The sequence below is a fragment of the Protobothrops mucrosquamatus genome, unplaced genomic scaffold (assembly GCF_001527695.2).
Source record: "Protobothrops mucrosquamatus isolate PMUCROS unplaced genomic scaffold, P.Mucros_1.0 scaffold1754, whole genome shotgun sequence".
NCBI classification, from domain to species: Eukaryota; Metazoa; Chordata; class Lepidosauria; order Squamata; family Viperidae; genus Protobothrops; species Protobothrops mucrosquamatus.
The window spans coordinates 121,066-134,932 of NW_015387894.1; the positions used below are offsets into that span (position 1 = coordinate 121,066).

The window sequence follows — 13,867 nt, forward strand, 5'->3', positions numbered from 1 at the left end:
CCCCCGACAAACTGGAAGTTGTCATGTCCCACCCAGAGATGGGATTCAAATATGTGAACAACTGGTTCTCTGTGTGGATGCCACTTCTGGAAGTCCATTCTGGGCCTGGGCAACAAAAAATTAGCTACCGGTTCTGCCAAAGTGGCGCGAACCGGCTGAATCCCACCACTGGTCCCACCCCAAAATAGTTGGGAGCATGTCAGAGGGGGTGTTGCACATTTCAGTCTAATGACAACAATCTATATGTGATAAAAACTTCCAGAGAACAGTTAATCACAGAGATGGTATTTTTATTGTGCATCTTACATTGGGCATGAAATATATCCTGATTTTAGTGTTCCATATTTTGGACCTAGTTTGATTCCCTTCCAAGCCATCAGTATATAATTCCCAGGGTTTATGGCCTTCATGGCCATGCCTGAGCTCTCTGATCACCCCAGTTACAGAGTTGGAGATAAAGGGAGCATCAGGATAGATAAAGGAATTGCTCAGAGCCTGCTAGATTTTGACAATGGACAGCCTGGCTTAGTAAAATTACTTTCATGGCTTTCTCAAAGCACTGTGCCTTCTTCAGTTACTGCTGCAGTAATAGGATATTCTTCTGCTACTTCGGTAGTAGTGGAAGTTGAAAATTCCATGAATGGAGAATAAAGTACAGTTCTTTCCTGTGTAATATTACTTCTTGTCATACTGTACCTGAGCATAACCCTCGCATAGCGGGAAAAAAAACATCCCAAGGGTTTTTTATATGTTGGTTGCATTGTGAAGTTAAATCCAGATAAAAAGAGGAACAACCAAAAATTGATGGTCCCTTCATATCGGTCAAAAAGAACAAAATATTACCCCAAGATACTATAGCATATACCAGCATGAGCAGCCTTAAAATTGTCAAGGTTGAGAAACACTATATGGTTCTTTCCAAATGATCTGCTTTACTATTTATCTGCCACATGTAGTTTAATCAATGGCCCAGAATTATAGTATTTCTGGTGTAAAATATCTGCAGAGCACTATATTAAGAATGGATCTGCCTAATCTGACCAGGATCTCTTTTTTATATTTAGGTATCGAGCTGTGGCTTCATGGAGCCGTATCAAAGGAATTGGGGTACCAAAATGGACAGCAATTGAAATTATTTTGATCTGGGTTCTGTCCCTTGTTTTAGCTATTCCTGAAGCTATAGGCTTTGATATTGTTACTATTCCATACAAAGGGCAGATGTTGTCTACCTGTTTACTCAATCCCTACCAAGAATCATCTTTTATGAAGGTAACATGCAATCATCTATTTCTGTAATTAAATATTAGTGCTGTGTAATGTTTAGGATTTAGTTGCAAATAAGTATTTTGACTAGTCCTGGAAGAAGACTTGACTGTTTTAAATAGTTGGAGGCATATGTTACATTTGGACTTCCTTCTTGGAATCAAATCGAAAACATGTAGTCCTCATTTCCTGAACTGAATTTATTTATTTAAAATGTTTATATTCTTCCATTCAAATAAGAAAAATTGTCTGAAGGGATTCAGAGACATTAGACATATAATAATACATTAATTCCATGTATATGAGTAAACAAGAGAAATTGTGGTTTTTAAAAATATTAAGCATAACTCTTTTTTTAATCTTAACATTTTGCCCTGAAATTATAAAATTCAATTTGTTTACTTTGTTAAAACTAACCCAATTCTTTTGATATTCTTGGGTTTAAAGAGGGTAAAGAAAAAGAACCAAAACACATCAAGGAATCCCTCAGAACTTGTGATTATCCTAATTTGGCTTTTATCAAATCCAAAAAAAGACCCAACAAAGAGCTCCTCCATTACAGACAAAGAAGAGATCAACAAACATAGCAATGTTGTCATTCCATATGTGGCAGGCAAGCTCAGGAGGATTTTCAACCAACACAATATACACGTACACCCAAGAATAGACTAAGGCAGAAGTTTATCAACCCCAAAGATATACTCCCCAGATACAAACTGAGCAATGTGATATATAACAATAACAATAATAGAGTTGGAAGGGACCTTTGAGGTCTTCTAGTCCAACCCCCTGCTCAGGCAGGAAACCCTATAATATTTCAGACAAATGGCTGTCCACTCTCTTCTTAAAAATTTCCAGTGTTGGAGCATTCGCAACTTCTGGAGGCAGGTTGTTCCACTAATTAATTGTTCTGTCAGGAAATTTCTCCTTAGTTCTAGGTTGCTTCTCTCCTTGATTAGTTTCCATCTGTTGCTTCTTGTCCTGCCTTCAGGTGCTTTGGAGAAGAGCTTGACTCCTCTTCTTTGTGGCAACCCCTGAGATATTGGAATACTGCTATCATATCACCCTCAGTCCTTCTCTTTATTAAATATGCAATACAATGCAGTGAGACATGTGCAGATCTGTACATCGGTGAAACAAACAACCACATAACAAATGCATGGCACAGCATAGGAGATCAAGCCCATCAGGACAAGATTCAGCAGGCCATCTGCATTTGAAAGACAATGATCACTCTTTTGAAGACAGCGGAGTCCAAATTTTGGATAGAAAGGACCACTGGTTTGAAAGAGGGGTAAAAGAAACCATCTATGTTAGAAGTGAACACTCCTTCCTCAACAGAAGGGGAGGAATAAGACACCACCTATCTCCAGTTTACAATGCAGCAGTTCCAGGAAGATTCTACATTCAGTTACATCCTGATTCAGGTGATCCTAAGGGCACACATAAACCTCCAAGTGGTCTCAACAGCTTGCAGAGAGTGCTAATAACCAGATCACTGCAAAAAATACAGTCCTTCCATCTCGCCACCATCCTATCAGAACTTATCCTTCCATTCCCCACTATCCAGTCTCAACTGTCAGTACCTATCCTTCCATCTTCATTCTTCATTCATCCTTCATTCTTGGATGAGAAGTGAAACATCTTCTTCAAGGAAAAACCAGTCCAGGTCTTTTGAAGAAAAAAGCACATTTGAAACAACTATGACTGAGAATCGTGACATTTTGTATTTTGATTTTGTATCAAGTGGGAGATCGAACACGTTCCTAACCAACTTAGCTGACAACTTTGTCATCCAGAAGGTAGAGGAAGAGGGACAGTTATACTGGACCTAATTCTTATTAACAGAGAAGAAATGATAGAGGGGTTCAAATTGCTGAAACTTTGGGGGAGAGTGACCATGTCATTTTGGAATTCAATATAATACAAACACAACTAGCATAATTTAATCAAACCAGTGTCCTAGACTTTAAAAGAGCTAACTAACAAACTTAAGAGAGAGCTTTGGAAGGGTCCCATGGATGAAAATCTTAAAGGGAAAAAAAAAACTCAAGAAGCTTGGGAAATTGAACAATATGATTACAGAAGCCCAGTCCAACTCAGTACCACAGAAAAGGAAAAATAAGAAGACCAAGAGGAAACCAGCATGGTTGCACAAAGAATTCTCTGATAAACTAAAAGACAAAAAGGATAAGTACAAAAAATAGAAACCAAGGAAGAATACCAACAAATAGTCAGAACTTGCAAAGATGAAGTCAGGAAAGCTAAGGCTCACAATGAAGTAAAACTTGCAATAAATATCAAAGATATTTTAAAAGGGCTTTTTTCAACATATAAAAAAACAAGAAAAAAGTCAAGGGAACAATCAATCCACTAATGGGAGAAAATGGCAAGGAAGTAACGGACAATAGAGAGAAAGTAGAGCTGCTTAATTCATACTTTGCATCTGTCTTCACACAAAAAGAAAATATAGCCCAACCTACCAAAAACATAACCATAAAAGATAGGCTAGGAATACAAATTAAAATACACAAAACAATTGTAAGAGAACATCTGTCCACTCTAGACAAGTTCAAATCACTGGGACCTGATGGATCACATCCAGAGCTCTGAAGCAGCTGGCAGACATGATTTCGAACCATTGAACCATATCTTTCAAAGATCCTGGAGCACTGGGAATTTACCAGAGGACTGGAAAAGAGCTGATGTGATTCCCATGTACAAAAAAACGGGAACAAATCCAGGAAACTGCAGACCAATTAAGTCTGACATTAATACCTGGGAGGATCCTGGAAAAAAATAATAAAAAAACAGATCTGCAAACACTCAGAAGTAGGCAGAGTTATAACCAGAAGCCAACATGGGTTGGTAAAAAATAAATCATGCCAAACAAATCTTATTTCATTCTTTGACAAAGTGACTAATTTAATGGACCAGTGAAATGCAGTGGACATAGTATACTTGCATTTCAGTAAGGCATTTGACAAAATAGACCATAACTTACTTCTTGGTAAGCTAGAAAAATGTGGGCTAGACAGCATCACCAGCAGATGGATTTGTAACTAGCTGACAAATTGCACTCAACCTGTGTTCCTTAACAGAACTACATCTACATGGAGAGAAATAGTGGGGTACCACAAGGTTTGGTCTTAGGCCCAGTACTCTTCAATATCTTCATAAACAATTTAGATGAGGGAATAGAAGGAGAACTCATCTAATTTGCAGACAACACTAAGCTGGCAGGAAAAGCGAACACCTCAGAAGATAGGCTCAAGATCCAGAAGGATCTCAACAGCCTTGAACACTGGGTCCTATCTAACAAAATGAAATTCAATATAGAGAAAAGTAAGGTTTTACACTTAGGCAAGGAACATCAAATGTACAGATACAGATCAGATTAAACCTGGCTCAATATCAGAAACTGTGTAAGGGATCTTGGAGTCCCAGTGGACGATCACTTAAATATGAGTCAGCAGTGTGTGGCAGCAGCCAAAAAAGCCAATGCAATCCTAGGCTGCATTAACGGAGAGATAGAATCAAGATCACATGAAGTATTAGTACTGCTTTATAAAGCCTTAGTAGGGCCACGCTTAGAATACTGCATCCAGTTTTGGTCACCATATTATAAAACAATGTTGAGATTCTGGAAAGAGTTCAGAAAAGAGCAACAAAGATGATTGGGGGGCTGAAGACTAAAACATATGAAGAATGGCTGCAGGAATTGGGTATGTCTAGTCTAGAGTAAAGAAGGACTAGGGGTGACATGATAGCAATGTTTCAATATTTGAGGGGGCTGCCACAAAGAAGAAGGGGTCAACCTATTTTCCAAAGCACCAGGAGGCAAGAGAAGAAACAATGGATGGAAACTAATCAAGAAGAGAATCAAGGAACCAAGAAATAAGGAAAGATTTCCTGATAGTGAGAACAATTAATTAGTGGAACAGCTTGCCTTCAGAGCTACATTTTATTAATAGATCTACTTTTCTTCCTAGCATTGATCCCTTGGCATTCAGTCTTTCGTCAATTGCTAATTTGCATATATCCTTTACTGCCAATTACAAAACAATGTCTTAACCATTCTGATTTTTTTCCTCTCCCCTTTCTCCCTTCTCTCAGTTTTACCAGGCATCTAAAGACTGGTGGATTTTTAGCTTTTATTTCTGTTTGCCACTGTTAATCACTGCTCTTTTCTATACTCTGATGACCTGCGAGATGTTAAGAAAGAAGAATGGAATGCAGATTGCATTAAATGACCATCTGAAACAGGTAAAAGCAGAAATGAAATCTGTATCTTATTTGAAAGGTGTATAATATTGGTTTCATGGGTACACTTTTAACAAAATTAAAGTTAAAACTTTAATGAAGTACATTTTAAATGACTTTTTCTTCCCAAATTTCCTATAGAACCATTGCCATTTCCTATGATAGTAAAAAATAAACAGGCTTGTTTTACAGAGGTAAGGTATGGAAACTAAAATAAAATATGGCAAGGGTGGACAAAGAAGATAGTAAAAAAAAAGTTGAGGGACAGTTTCTTTGCTTTCAATGGAGGATTTAGTGGCATAACAGCTTTGCTTTGGTAGATGTAATGCACTTTTCTTGTCTAGGTCAACTACCTTGTCTTTAGAAATGGAAGATGCAAGATAGAAAAAAAGTTGTGGCTCTGGAATGATCACAGATAAGATACCATACCCTCCTGAAATCTGGGAGAGATGAGATATGTATTCCAACCTACAAATGACAGAATGGTGACAATTGCCAAGTTACTTATTATTTATGTCCTTGTTGTTGTTAGTTGTGAAGTCGTGTCCGACCCATCGCGACCCCATGGACAATGTTCCTCCAGGTCTTCCTGTCCTCTACCATCTTCTGGAGTCCATTTAAGCTCACTCCTACTGCTTCAGTGACTCCATCCAGCCACCTCATTCTCTGTCGTCCCCTTCTTCTATTGCCCTCAATCTTTCCCAGCATTAGCCTCTTCTCCAGTGAGTCCTTCCTTCTCGTTAGGTGGCCAAAGTGGGCTATACAAAGTACAAAATGCTTGAATAAGACATCTGCAATGTATCTTAGTACAAGTGTAGCATGTCCTCTCAAAGTGTTAAAAAGAACCATCCACACACCTCCCTCCCTTATCTGTTGCTTTAAAAGCTGTCTGTCTATGATAGTGGGCATACCTAAAGGAATCACTACTGCTGGAAAGACCAGGCAAAGCCAAGCCAAGCCATTATGCGATTAGCCACATAACTAGGAAGCTGAAGACAAGCTTGAAAACAATTGTGCAAATCCTAAGGATGCAGAGCCTTCTCCTGCTTAAAGGATACATAGTCCTTTTGCACATCCATGCAAATATATTTTGTGAAAAGTCTCTTTCAAAGGGTTTGCACAGCCCCCATAGTGCCCAATAGTAACTATATAGCACCAAAGTATTCTAGTGAAGCCTGGAATTGCAGAAAGTCTACCCAGTGGGTAACAGTTACAATTCATTTTTTTGCTGATTAGAATCGCATTAAGTTTTTTAAAAAATCTATTACACAAATGCAATTTTCTATTGAGTTGGGGAAAAAGTGGGAAACTATTCCCCAATTTCTACCACCATGATTCCCTTGTATATGCTTTCTATAGCTTTTCCTACCATTAATTTGGAAGTAGCATTCCGTAGACGGGATGTTGATGTATGTAGAATAGAAAAATTGCCAGGGGTAAATTATGTGAAAGCCTAGTTATTTGGAATGAGCATGTTTAAATGACAGAAATGACACGATAAGTTCTATGCATGTCAGCTCCTCTTTTACATACTGAAATGTGGACGGACATTGCAAGGAGTTATATAAAAATGATAAAACAGGACTTCCGGTCTTGCATTGTAGTGACATAGCCGAGGGATTGCAGGGCCCCGAACTCCAAGGCTGGTTTTGCCATGCCAGGGGACCCTAAATGGGTCTAAGATCGCCCCAGAGAGGCAATGAAGAAGGAGGGCCCCCCTGATGATCGCAGAACGATGGCAGTCAATCCATTTGATCCGGGAGAAGCCCTTCAAACTGACAGGAGAAAGGCTAGCTGCACCTTGGTGACTACCCCAAGCTACCTGCAGCCAAAGTCCAAAAACACTAACCAGAACAACTGTGAACAGCGTGCTTGGAACCGGGGGAGATTATCAATCTCTCTTCTATTTTGTAACCGAGTTCCTGGAAAAGATCCCCAAGAGGCAAAAAAACCTCCAAAAGTGAGAAGGGAGAGGATCACATCCTCACCCTTCCATAGACAGAAGCGGCGATTTAATTTTTATGGGGGACAGAAATATATTGAAATCAAGTTAATAATACTACAGTCTGGATAAATCTGAAAATTATGAAAACTGTTAAGATTCCACATTTGAAAGAGTATTGATGAAATTACAAGAAAATAATTCTTTGTTTTAAAAGTTGGAAAATGAATAGCTACTGTCATCTAGTGGAGGATTAGAGCATAAAACAGCAGCTGCATTGACTCAGAAATTGGCAAGATGCCCAGAAATAAAGAACAACTTGTTCCTTTGAACTTCAGTGACTTCTAGCCAAATAGAAAACAGCTGGAAACAGAGGAGAGAAAATACACTGGGCCACCTACTACAGAGTGAGAACTATATTTGTTTTAAAAACTGCTGGCCTTCTGGGATTATAAACACTTACTGAGCTGTGATTTCTAAGCTCAAGAATTGTTTGCAGAGAAAGAAAAACCTTGACTTTGTGCTAATCTTCTAGGGGGGAATTTATTGGAAAGCTCTTAGGTGGTTATACATTTTGGACTACAATTTTGGCTGGCTGATAATAGTAAAACCCCTGTACAGAAGAACCATTATAAAATACTACTTTTAGTGGTGCTTTGACAATTGGAAACATTGGATTATAAAAACCACATATAAAGATAAGAACTATATAAGATTTGGTTGTTTGTATTTTAAGATTGGCTGGCTTGACAAGGCTAATCACAGAGACTATGGTATTGGTGAAAGACTATCTGTAGGGGGGAGATAAAATTGCATACCTATCTAAAAGTAGCAGGAAACATACCTATCTAAAAGTAGCAGGAAACCACACCAAATATTTCCCTCTGAAGGCCCCAGCCTAAAACATCAGGGATCTGCAGGAGCAATACTTCAAGACAAGGCAAATATTTTCCAGGAGGAAATGTATGCAATGCTGCGACAGATTCATATGATAATTGTTTCGAATCATGATGAGATTAAAAACAACTTTGATGACATAAATGAGCACATTTTTAACCTAAACTTACAATTAAAAAACTCTCAGAAAACGACGACAAAGAATGAACAAACAAATCAGATAACAGAACACAAACTAGAGGATGGTGACCCAAAGAGGGAAGCTACAAATGAAGAGAACCACAGCTTAATACAAACAGAGGAAAACTTGCAAGATTTTGCTATAATGGAAATGGAAAAGATATTTTATTTTTCAGGGTTTCAAAACAAACTTGAAGATAAGAAAGAGGATCTAACAAAATGGATTATAGAGCAGCCAGGAGAATCATTAGAATTTGGGAGACAAAAAACGCACATCTTACCTAACTTGTCTTTCCTATTCCTAACAACATTCACAAAAATACAGGAAGAATCCCCTGGCAAACTGAACACACTGACTCGGAAAGCTACTTGGCAAAAGAAGAAAATTAGAGTTAGATTCAAGAGGTTTGATATGACTTACCAGATGGAGTACTATACAATTAAACACTTGTTTGAATATAGTTAAAATAGATAAATTATGGATATAAAGGGGCCCTACACTAAGAGGGATAAGACATATAAGTAGTATAGTACTTTTTATAATACATGAAATGAAAAAATATTGGGATGGTGTATGTGAATGAAAAGTTTGGATATTTAAAGGTAATTAACTTTGAGAAAATTATGACTGATAAGAATGGTTTGAATACAGAGGGGAAACTAAGCTTAAATAAGAATCTTGAAAACAGGACATATAGTGACTTAATAAGATGACTTTTTACAAATCCAATTGAAACATAAGCTGATCAGAAAAGATGTTATATGCTGATGTCCCTGTTATTTGTACAAACACAAGAAAAATGTTTATATCCAACCTTGTATGTATCAAAAGTATTAAGAACTATATTTGTTTAATGTTGACAAAAGGAGAATGCTACTGGAAGAAGAGAAGATCAAGGAAATATATCATTAATATATTGATTATGGAATTATAAAAAATAATTATTGATTGTTTTTTAAATATATGAATCCAGACAACACACTGTTTACTAAGCACTAAAGATTGTTATTGTAAAAAAATCAATAAAATATATTTTCAAAAAAGGTAAAACAAACCTTGTAGCGATTTCAGTATTCATTCTTAAGCATACAGGTAGTCCTCAACTTACGACCACAACTGAGACCGAAATTTCTGTTGCTAAGTGAGACATTTGTTAAGTGAATTTTGCCCCATTTTACGACTTTTCTTGCCACATTTGTTAAATGAATCATTTCAGTTGTTAATTTAGTAACAGGATTGTCAAACGAATCTGGCTTCCCCATTGACTTTGCTTGTCAGAAGGTTGCAAAAGGGGATCACATTACCCTGGGACACTGCAATTGTAGTAAATATGAGTCAGTTGCCAAGCATCTAAATGTTGATCACATGACCCTGGGAATGCCACAATAGTTGTATGTGTGAAAAATGGCCATAAGTCACTTTTATCAGTGCTGTTGTAACTTTGGTCACTAAATGAACTGTTGTAAGTCAAGGACTACCTGTATTTGTAACAAACTACAAACTATTAATAGCCATTAATATACCCAATTATTTATTTACCTTTATCGTGTATGCGTGTCATGTATGCGTTTCACTTTGATGTGTTTCACTTTGAGATCAGGCAACTAAATTTCATTTTTTATGTGTGCCGTTGTGCCCACAGTAAAAAAATGACAATAAAGGTTATCTTATCTTATCTCCCAATTGTGTTTTTTTTTCTTTCAGAGACGTGAAGTAGCCAAAACAGTGTTCTGCTTAGTGATTGTTTTCGCCTTGTGCTGGCTGCCTCTTTATCTCAGTAGCATATTGAAGTTTGCTCTCTATGATCCCCGCAGCCCAAACAGGTGTGATCTTTTGAGGTAAGACTGCTACAGCTTGAAATGATCATGCAGAGCCAGATTTTGTGCTCTTATCAGCTGTATAAAAATAGTGTAAAAACATGCAGGATTCCGAATGGGACTGAAGTTCTGTCAAAAATAAGTTGAATTCTGTGTTAAAATCTGGCTTTAGAAAAATTCTTTTCTCTCAAATCAAAAGAAAAATCCTTTAAAAAGCAGGACAAATACTGAATATCAATAGTTCCATGTGCAATCCCCACATTTCCTATAGGAGATGCATTTTTATGGTTCTAGCTGGTCTTAAATTCCCATCAGTTCTCCTAAATATGCTTCAAGTGAAATACTATTGCTGACTACTCAATATGGGACCTCATATATACTTATTTTTATTTCATTCTAGTATTAGTGGTCAGATTTTGCCAATAATGAAAAGAACTGTCTGGAAGATATACACAGATGCAATTGATTCCTGAACAATATTCACACTACAGGATATAACTTTTTAAATAAGGTTACGACAATAAGTGTAGGAAGGCAATATGCTTTTGCATGAAAGATTGGGAAACCCTTCTCTTCCCTGGATTTCCTTAAAGACCACTGAATGCTTTAAGACAGGGGTGTCAAACTGCCAGCCCTTCGGGCCGGATGCATCATAGCGAAACCGTGCCCACCCCATTGCTAGCAGTGGCAAAAAAAGTCATAGTACGTCGCAATACGTCATGTGACATTGCGAGTTTGACACCGGTGTTTTAAGAGCTTTTAGGAATTATGAATCCCCTTACATATTCAGTGCAAGAATGCATTTTGGGAGCCCTCAAGATATCATCTTCTGAAAAGTAGTTTCCCTAAGTGTTTCTTCTCCATTGATAAACTGATTACATACTGATCCATAAATTTACTTTCACTAACAATGGAATTAGCTTTCTTCCAAACAGGTAGAGTTCAATCAGATGATTGCTAAAAAGATAGTTGTTTTCATTTACTTTTCCTGATGCTGCTTTCCCAAAGAAACAATTCCTAACAGAACTTTCTGTTTTGCCTGTACATGCAAAAGATCATAACCATTGTCTTACCAATTTTGACCTTTCCCTACTTCTTTTTATTTTCACAACAGTCACAATTGACTCACTGTGTTTCATGGTCAAGGGAAAGCTGACAACACTATATTGCTTTGGTCATCTTGTAATCCTTATTATAATAAACCTTCAATCTTTTGGGGGGTTTTTTGGTACAGTTTTTTGCTGGTGATGAACTACATTGGAATTAATATGGCATCTTTGAATTCCTGCATCAACCCAATTGCTCTCTATTTGGTGAGCAAAAGATTCAAAAACTGCTTTAAGGTAAGATTTGTTTATCCAGTCTTATTAAAAATGAAGCTGAATGGCATCAGGTGAAACCTCTTGCTGAAGAAATTCAATTCTGTTTAAAAAATGCCCATTTTTAATGACAGTCACAGTAAGCTTTGTTACAGAAGAAATTTTCCTTGCAATTAGGCAATCTAGAGAACTGGATCATTCACCAGAGTGCAATAGTGAATCATAGAAGGCAACAATAGGGAAAAGTTGCTGTTCCTTAGACAATAAATGAGAAGCTTCCTAAGATCTACAGAATTCAAATGTATGTCCAATATGTCAATACACATTGAAACTTTTAAATTCTCTTATAAGTTTAAATAATTGTTCATTCATAGTCCAAGGAAAGTCCTAGAATGTTTCCATACACAGTAGTTTACAGGATATTGTCCACAATATTGATATAAGCATGAAATGGATACAATGTTTTGTGCTATTGATTGATAATGGGTTTTATTATTTTAACTGAAAACTGGGATAATTGAGTTTTGCCTAATGGACAAAGTTTGGCACAAAGACCAAGTTGGTTATGGGTAAGCCAAGGGAAATTGAAGTATTCAATTCTGGAAGTAGCTTTCTGTAAAGGAGGTTGAGGCCTTTTGACAATTACTAGCACAAAACATGATTTAACCTTGAATACGACAAAATGATACCCTCTAGTCCTTTTTCTAACTGAACAATATCAAAATTTAGAAGCTCAGAGTCACATTTATAATGCCTTTTTGATTATGAGTCTGTTTGTATGGAAAATACAAAAATGTTGTACAAAAATGACAGACACAAGGTACAGTGTTTCTCAATAAATATGTAACACCATAAAATTTTGTTTTTTTCAGGGCAATACTTTATTATTTTGGTAAATTGTATTAAAAACTAACTTTTAAAAAGATAAAAGTTAATTCAGAATGGGAAAAAATTAAAAAGATAAAAAGGATTAGAAAGAAAACAAAAAGAAAAAATGAAAGAAAAAGAAAAATATAGTGAAGAAAAAGAAATACATAAAGAAACAACTTCCTCTTTCATCACAAGTATAAACAATATTGGTAACTTACCACTTTGTCTGAAAATACAACAAAATGCCTACTCGTTTACAGCACCTGCCCTCAGAAATGATAACTCCCCCCCCCAAGTTTACTAAAAAACGTGGCTGTTCTCCCAGGCTTATGGGTAGGCTGACTGTAGAGCCCCATTTAGTTTAACTTAATCTTGTCCTTCTAGTTGGCCACATTCTCTTTTATATGAACAGTATTGTTTTAGTCTCTTTTACTTGTAAGCATTAAGGAGTTGGACAAATTGAATTAGATAAAATAAAATAAATATTCAATCCCCAAAAGGTGCAGGGAGTATATTATTGAACAATAACATCACTGAAATATATAGGAAAATGTCCACTTTTCTGACTCCAAAATTATTTTCCAGCAACATTTAGGCATGCCATAATGGTCTATTGAAAGCCCCACAAAAATGACACAGGAATGTAGAGTTCATGGTTAACTACTGTTATAGGACAGGCTATCTGTGTTAAGGCTGTGAGAAAGTGAAAACTCTCACAAGAGCTCAGAAAGAGATTTCTCTGTCTGTCAGGACTGCTGCTGTTCAAAGTTCAAAGTTAAAGTTCAAATGAAGCTGTAAAAATATTCTGGAAAGAATATGTATCATCTCTTTCATAATCAAATGGTCATGAAGATTCTTGTAGCTAGACAAGGTGGTGGTGGGGGAATATTTGGAATTTTCGGGTTCTGATTTCTGTGAAAGAACCAACAATAATAGTTCTGTATTTTAGAGAGTTGGGTAAATGTATAAATACACATATAAACAGCCCTTTTAATGGAGAAACCTTCTGCTTTACAGTCATGCCTTTGTTGCTGGTGTCATTCCAAAGACATTCTATCTCTGGAGGAAAAACAGTCCTGCTTAAAGTTCAGAGCAAATGACCACGGATATGACAATTTCCGCTCCAGTAACAAGTACAGCTCATCTTAAGCAAGAAAGCTTGGACTCAAGCTATTGTGGGATATTGCCAGGCTGTAAAGACAAGGACAGTTAAGCTGAAGACAACAGATTCTGCTTAGTAGAGGAAATTGAGCTATCTGGGAAGGAAGTTTGTGATTTCACTAAAATCTAAATATTTACTGAGCACACTAATCTT

The 13,867-nt window shown here is 36.8% G+C and overlaps 1 protein-coding gene across 1 annotated transcript in view; it reads left to right on the forward strand.

The window, feature by feature from the left end:
• The window catches only part of LOC107293856 (endothelin receptor type B-like), a 25,792-nt gene extending 12,091 nt beyond the window's left edge, over positions 1 to 13,701 (forward strand). Inside the window, exons 3-7 of the mRNA XM_015823045.1 lie at positions 1,065 to 1,269; positions 5,380 to 5,529; positions 10,251 to 10,384; positions 11,598 to 11,706; positions 13,570 to 13,701. Coding sequence (XP_015678531.1) covers positions 1,065 to 1,269; positions 5,380 to 5,529; positions 10,251 to 10,384; positions 11,598 to 11,706; positions 13,570 to 13,701 — 730 coding nt within the window. The remainder of the gene's footprint in view (positions 1 to 1,064; positions 1,270 to 5,379; positions 5,530 to 10,250; positions 10,385 to 11,597; positions 11,707 to 13,569) is intronic.
• Positions 13,702 to 13,867: the final 166 nt, after the last annotated feature.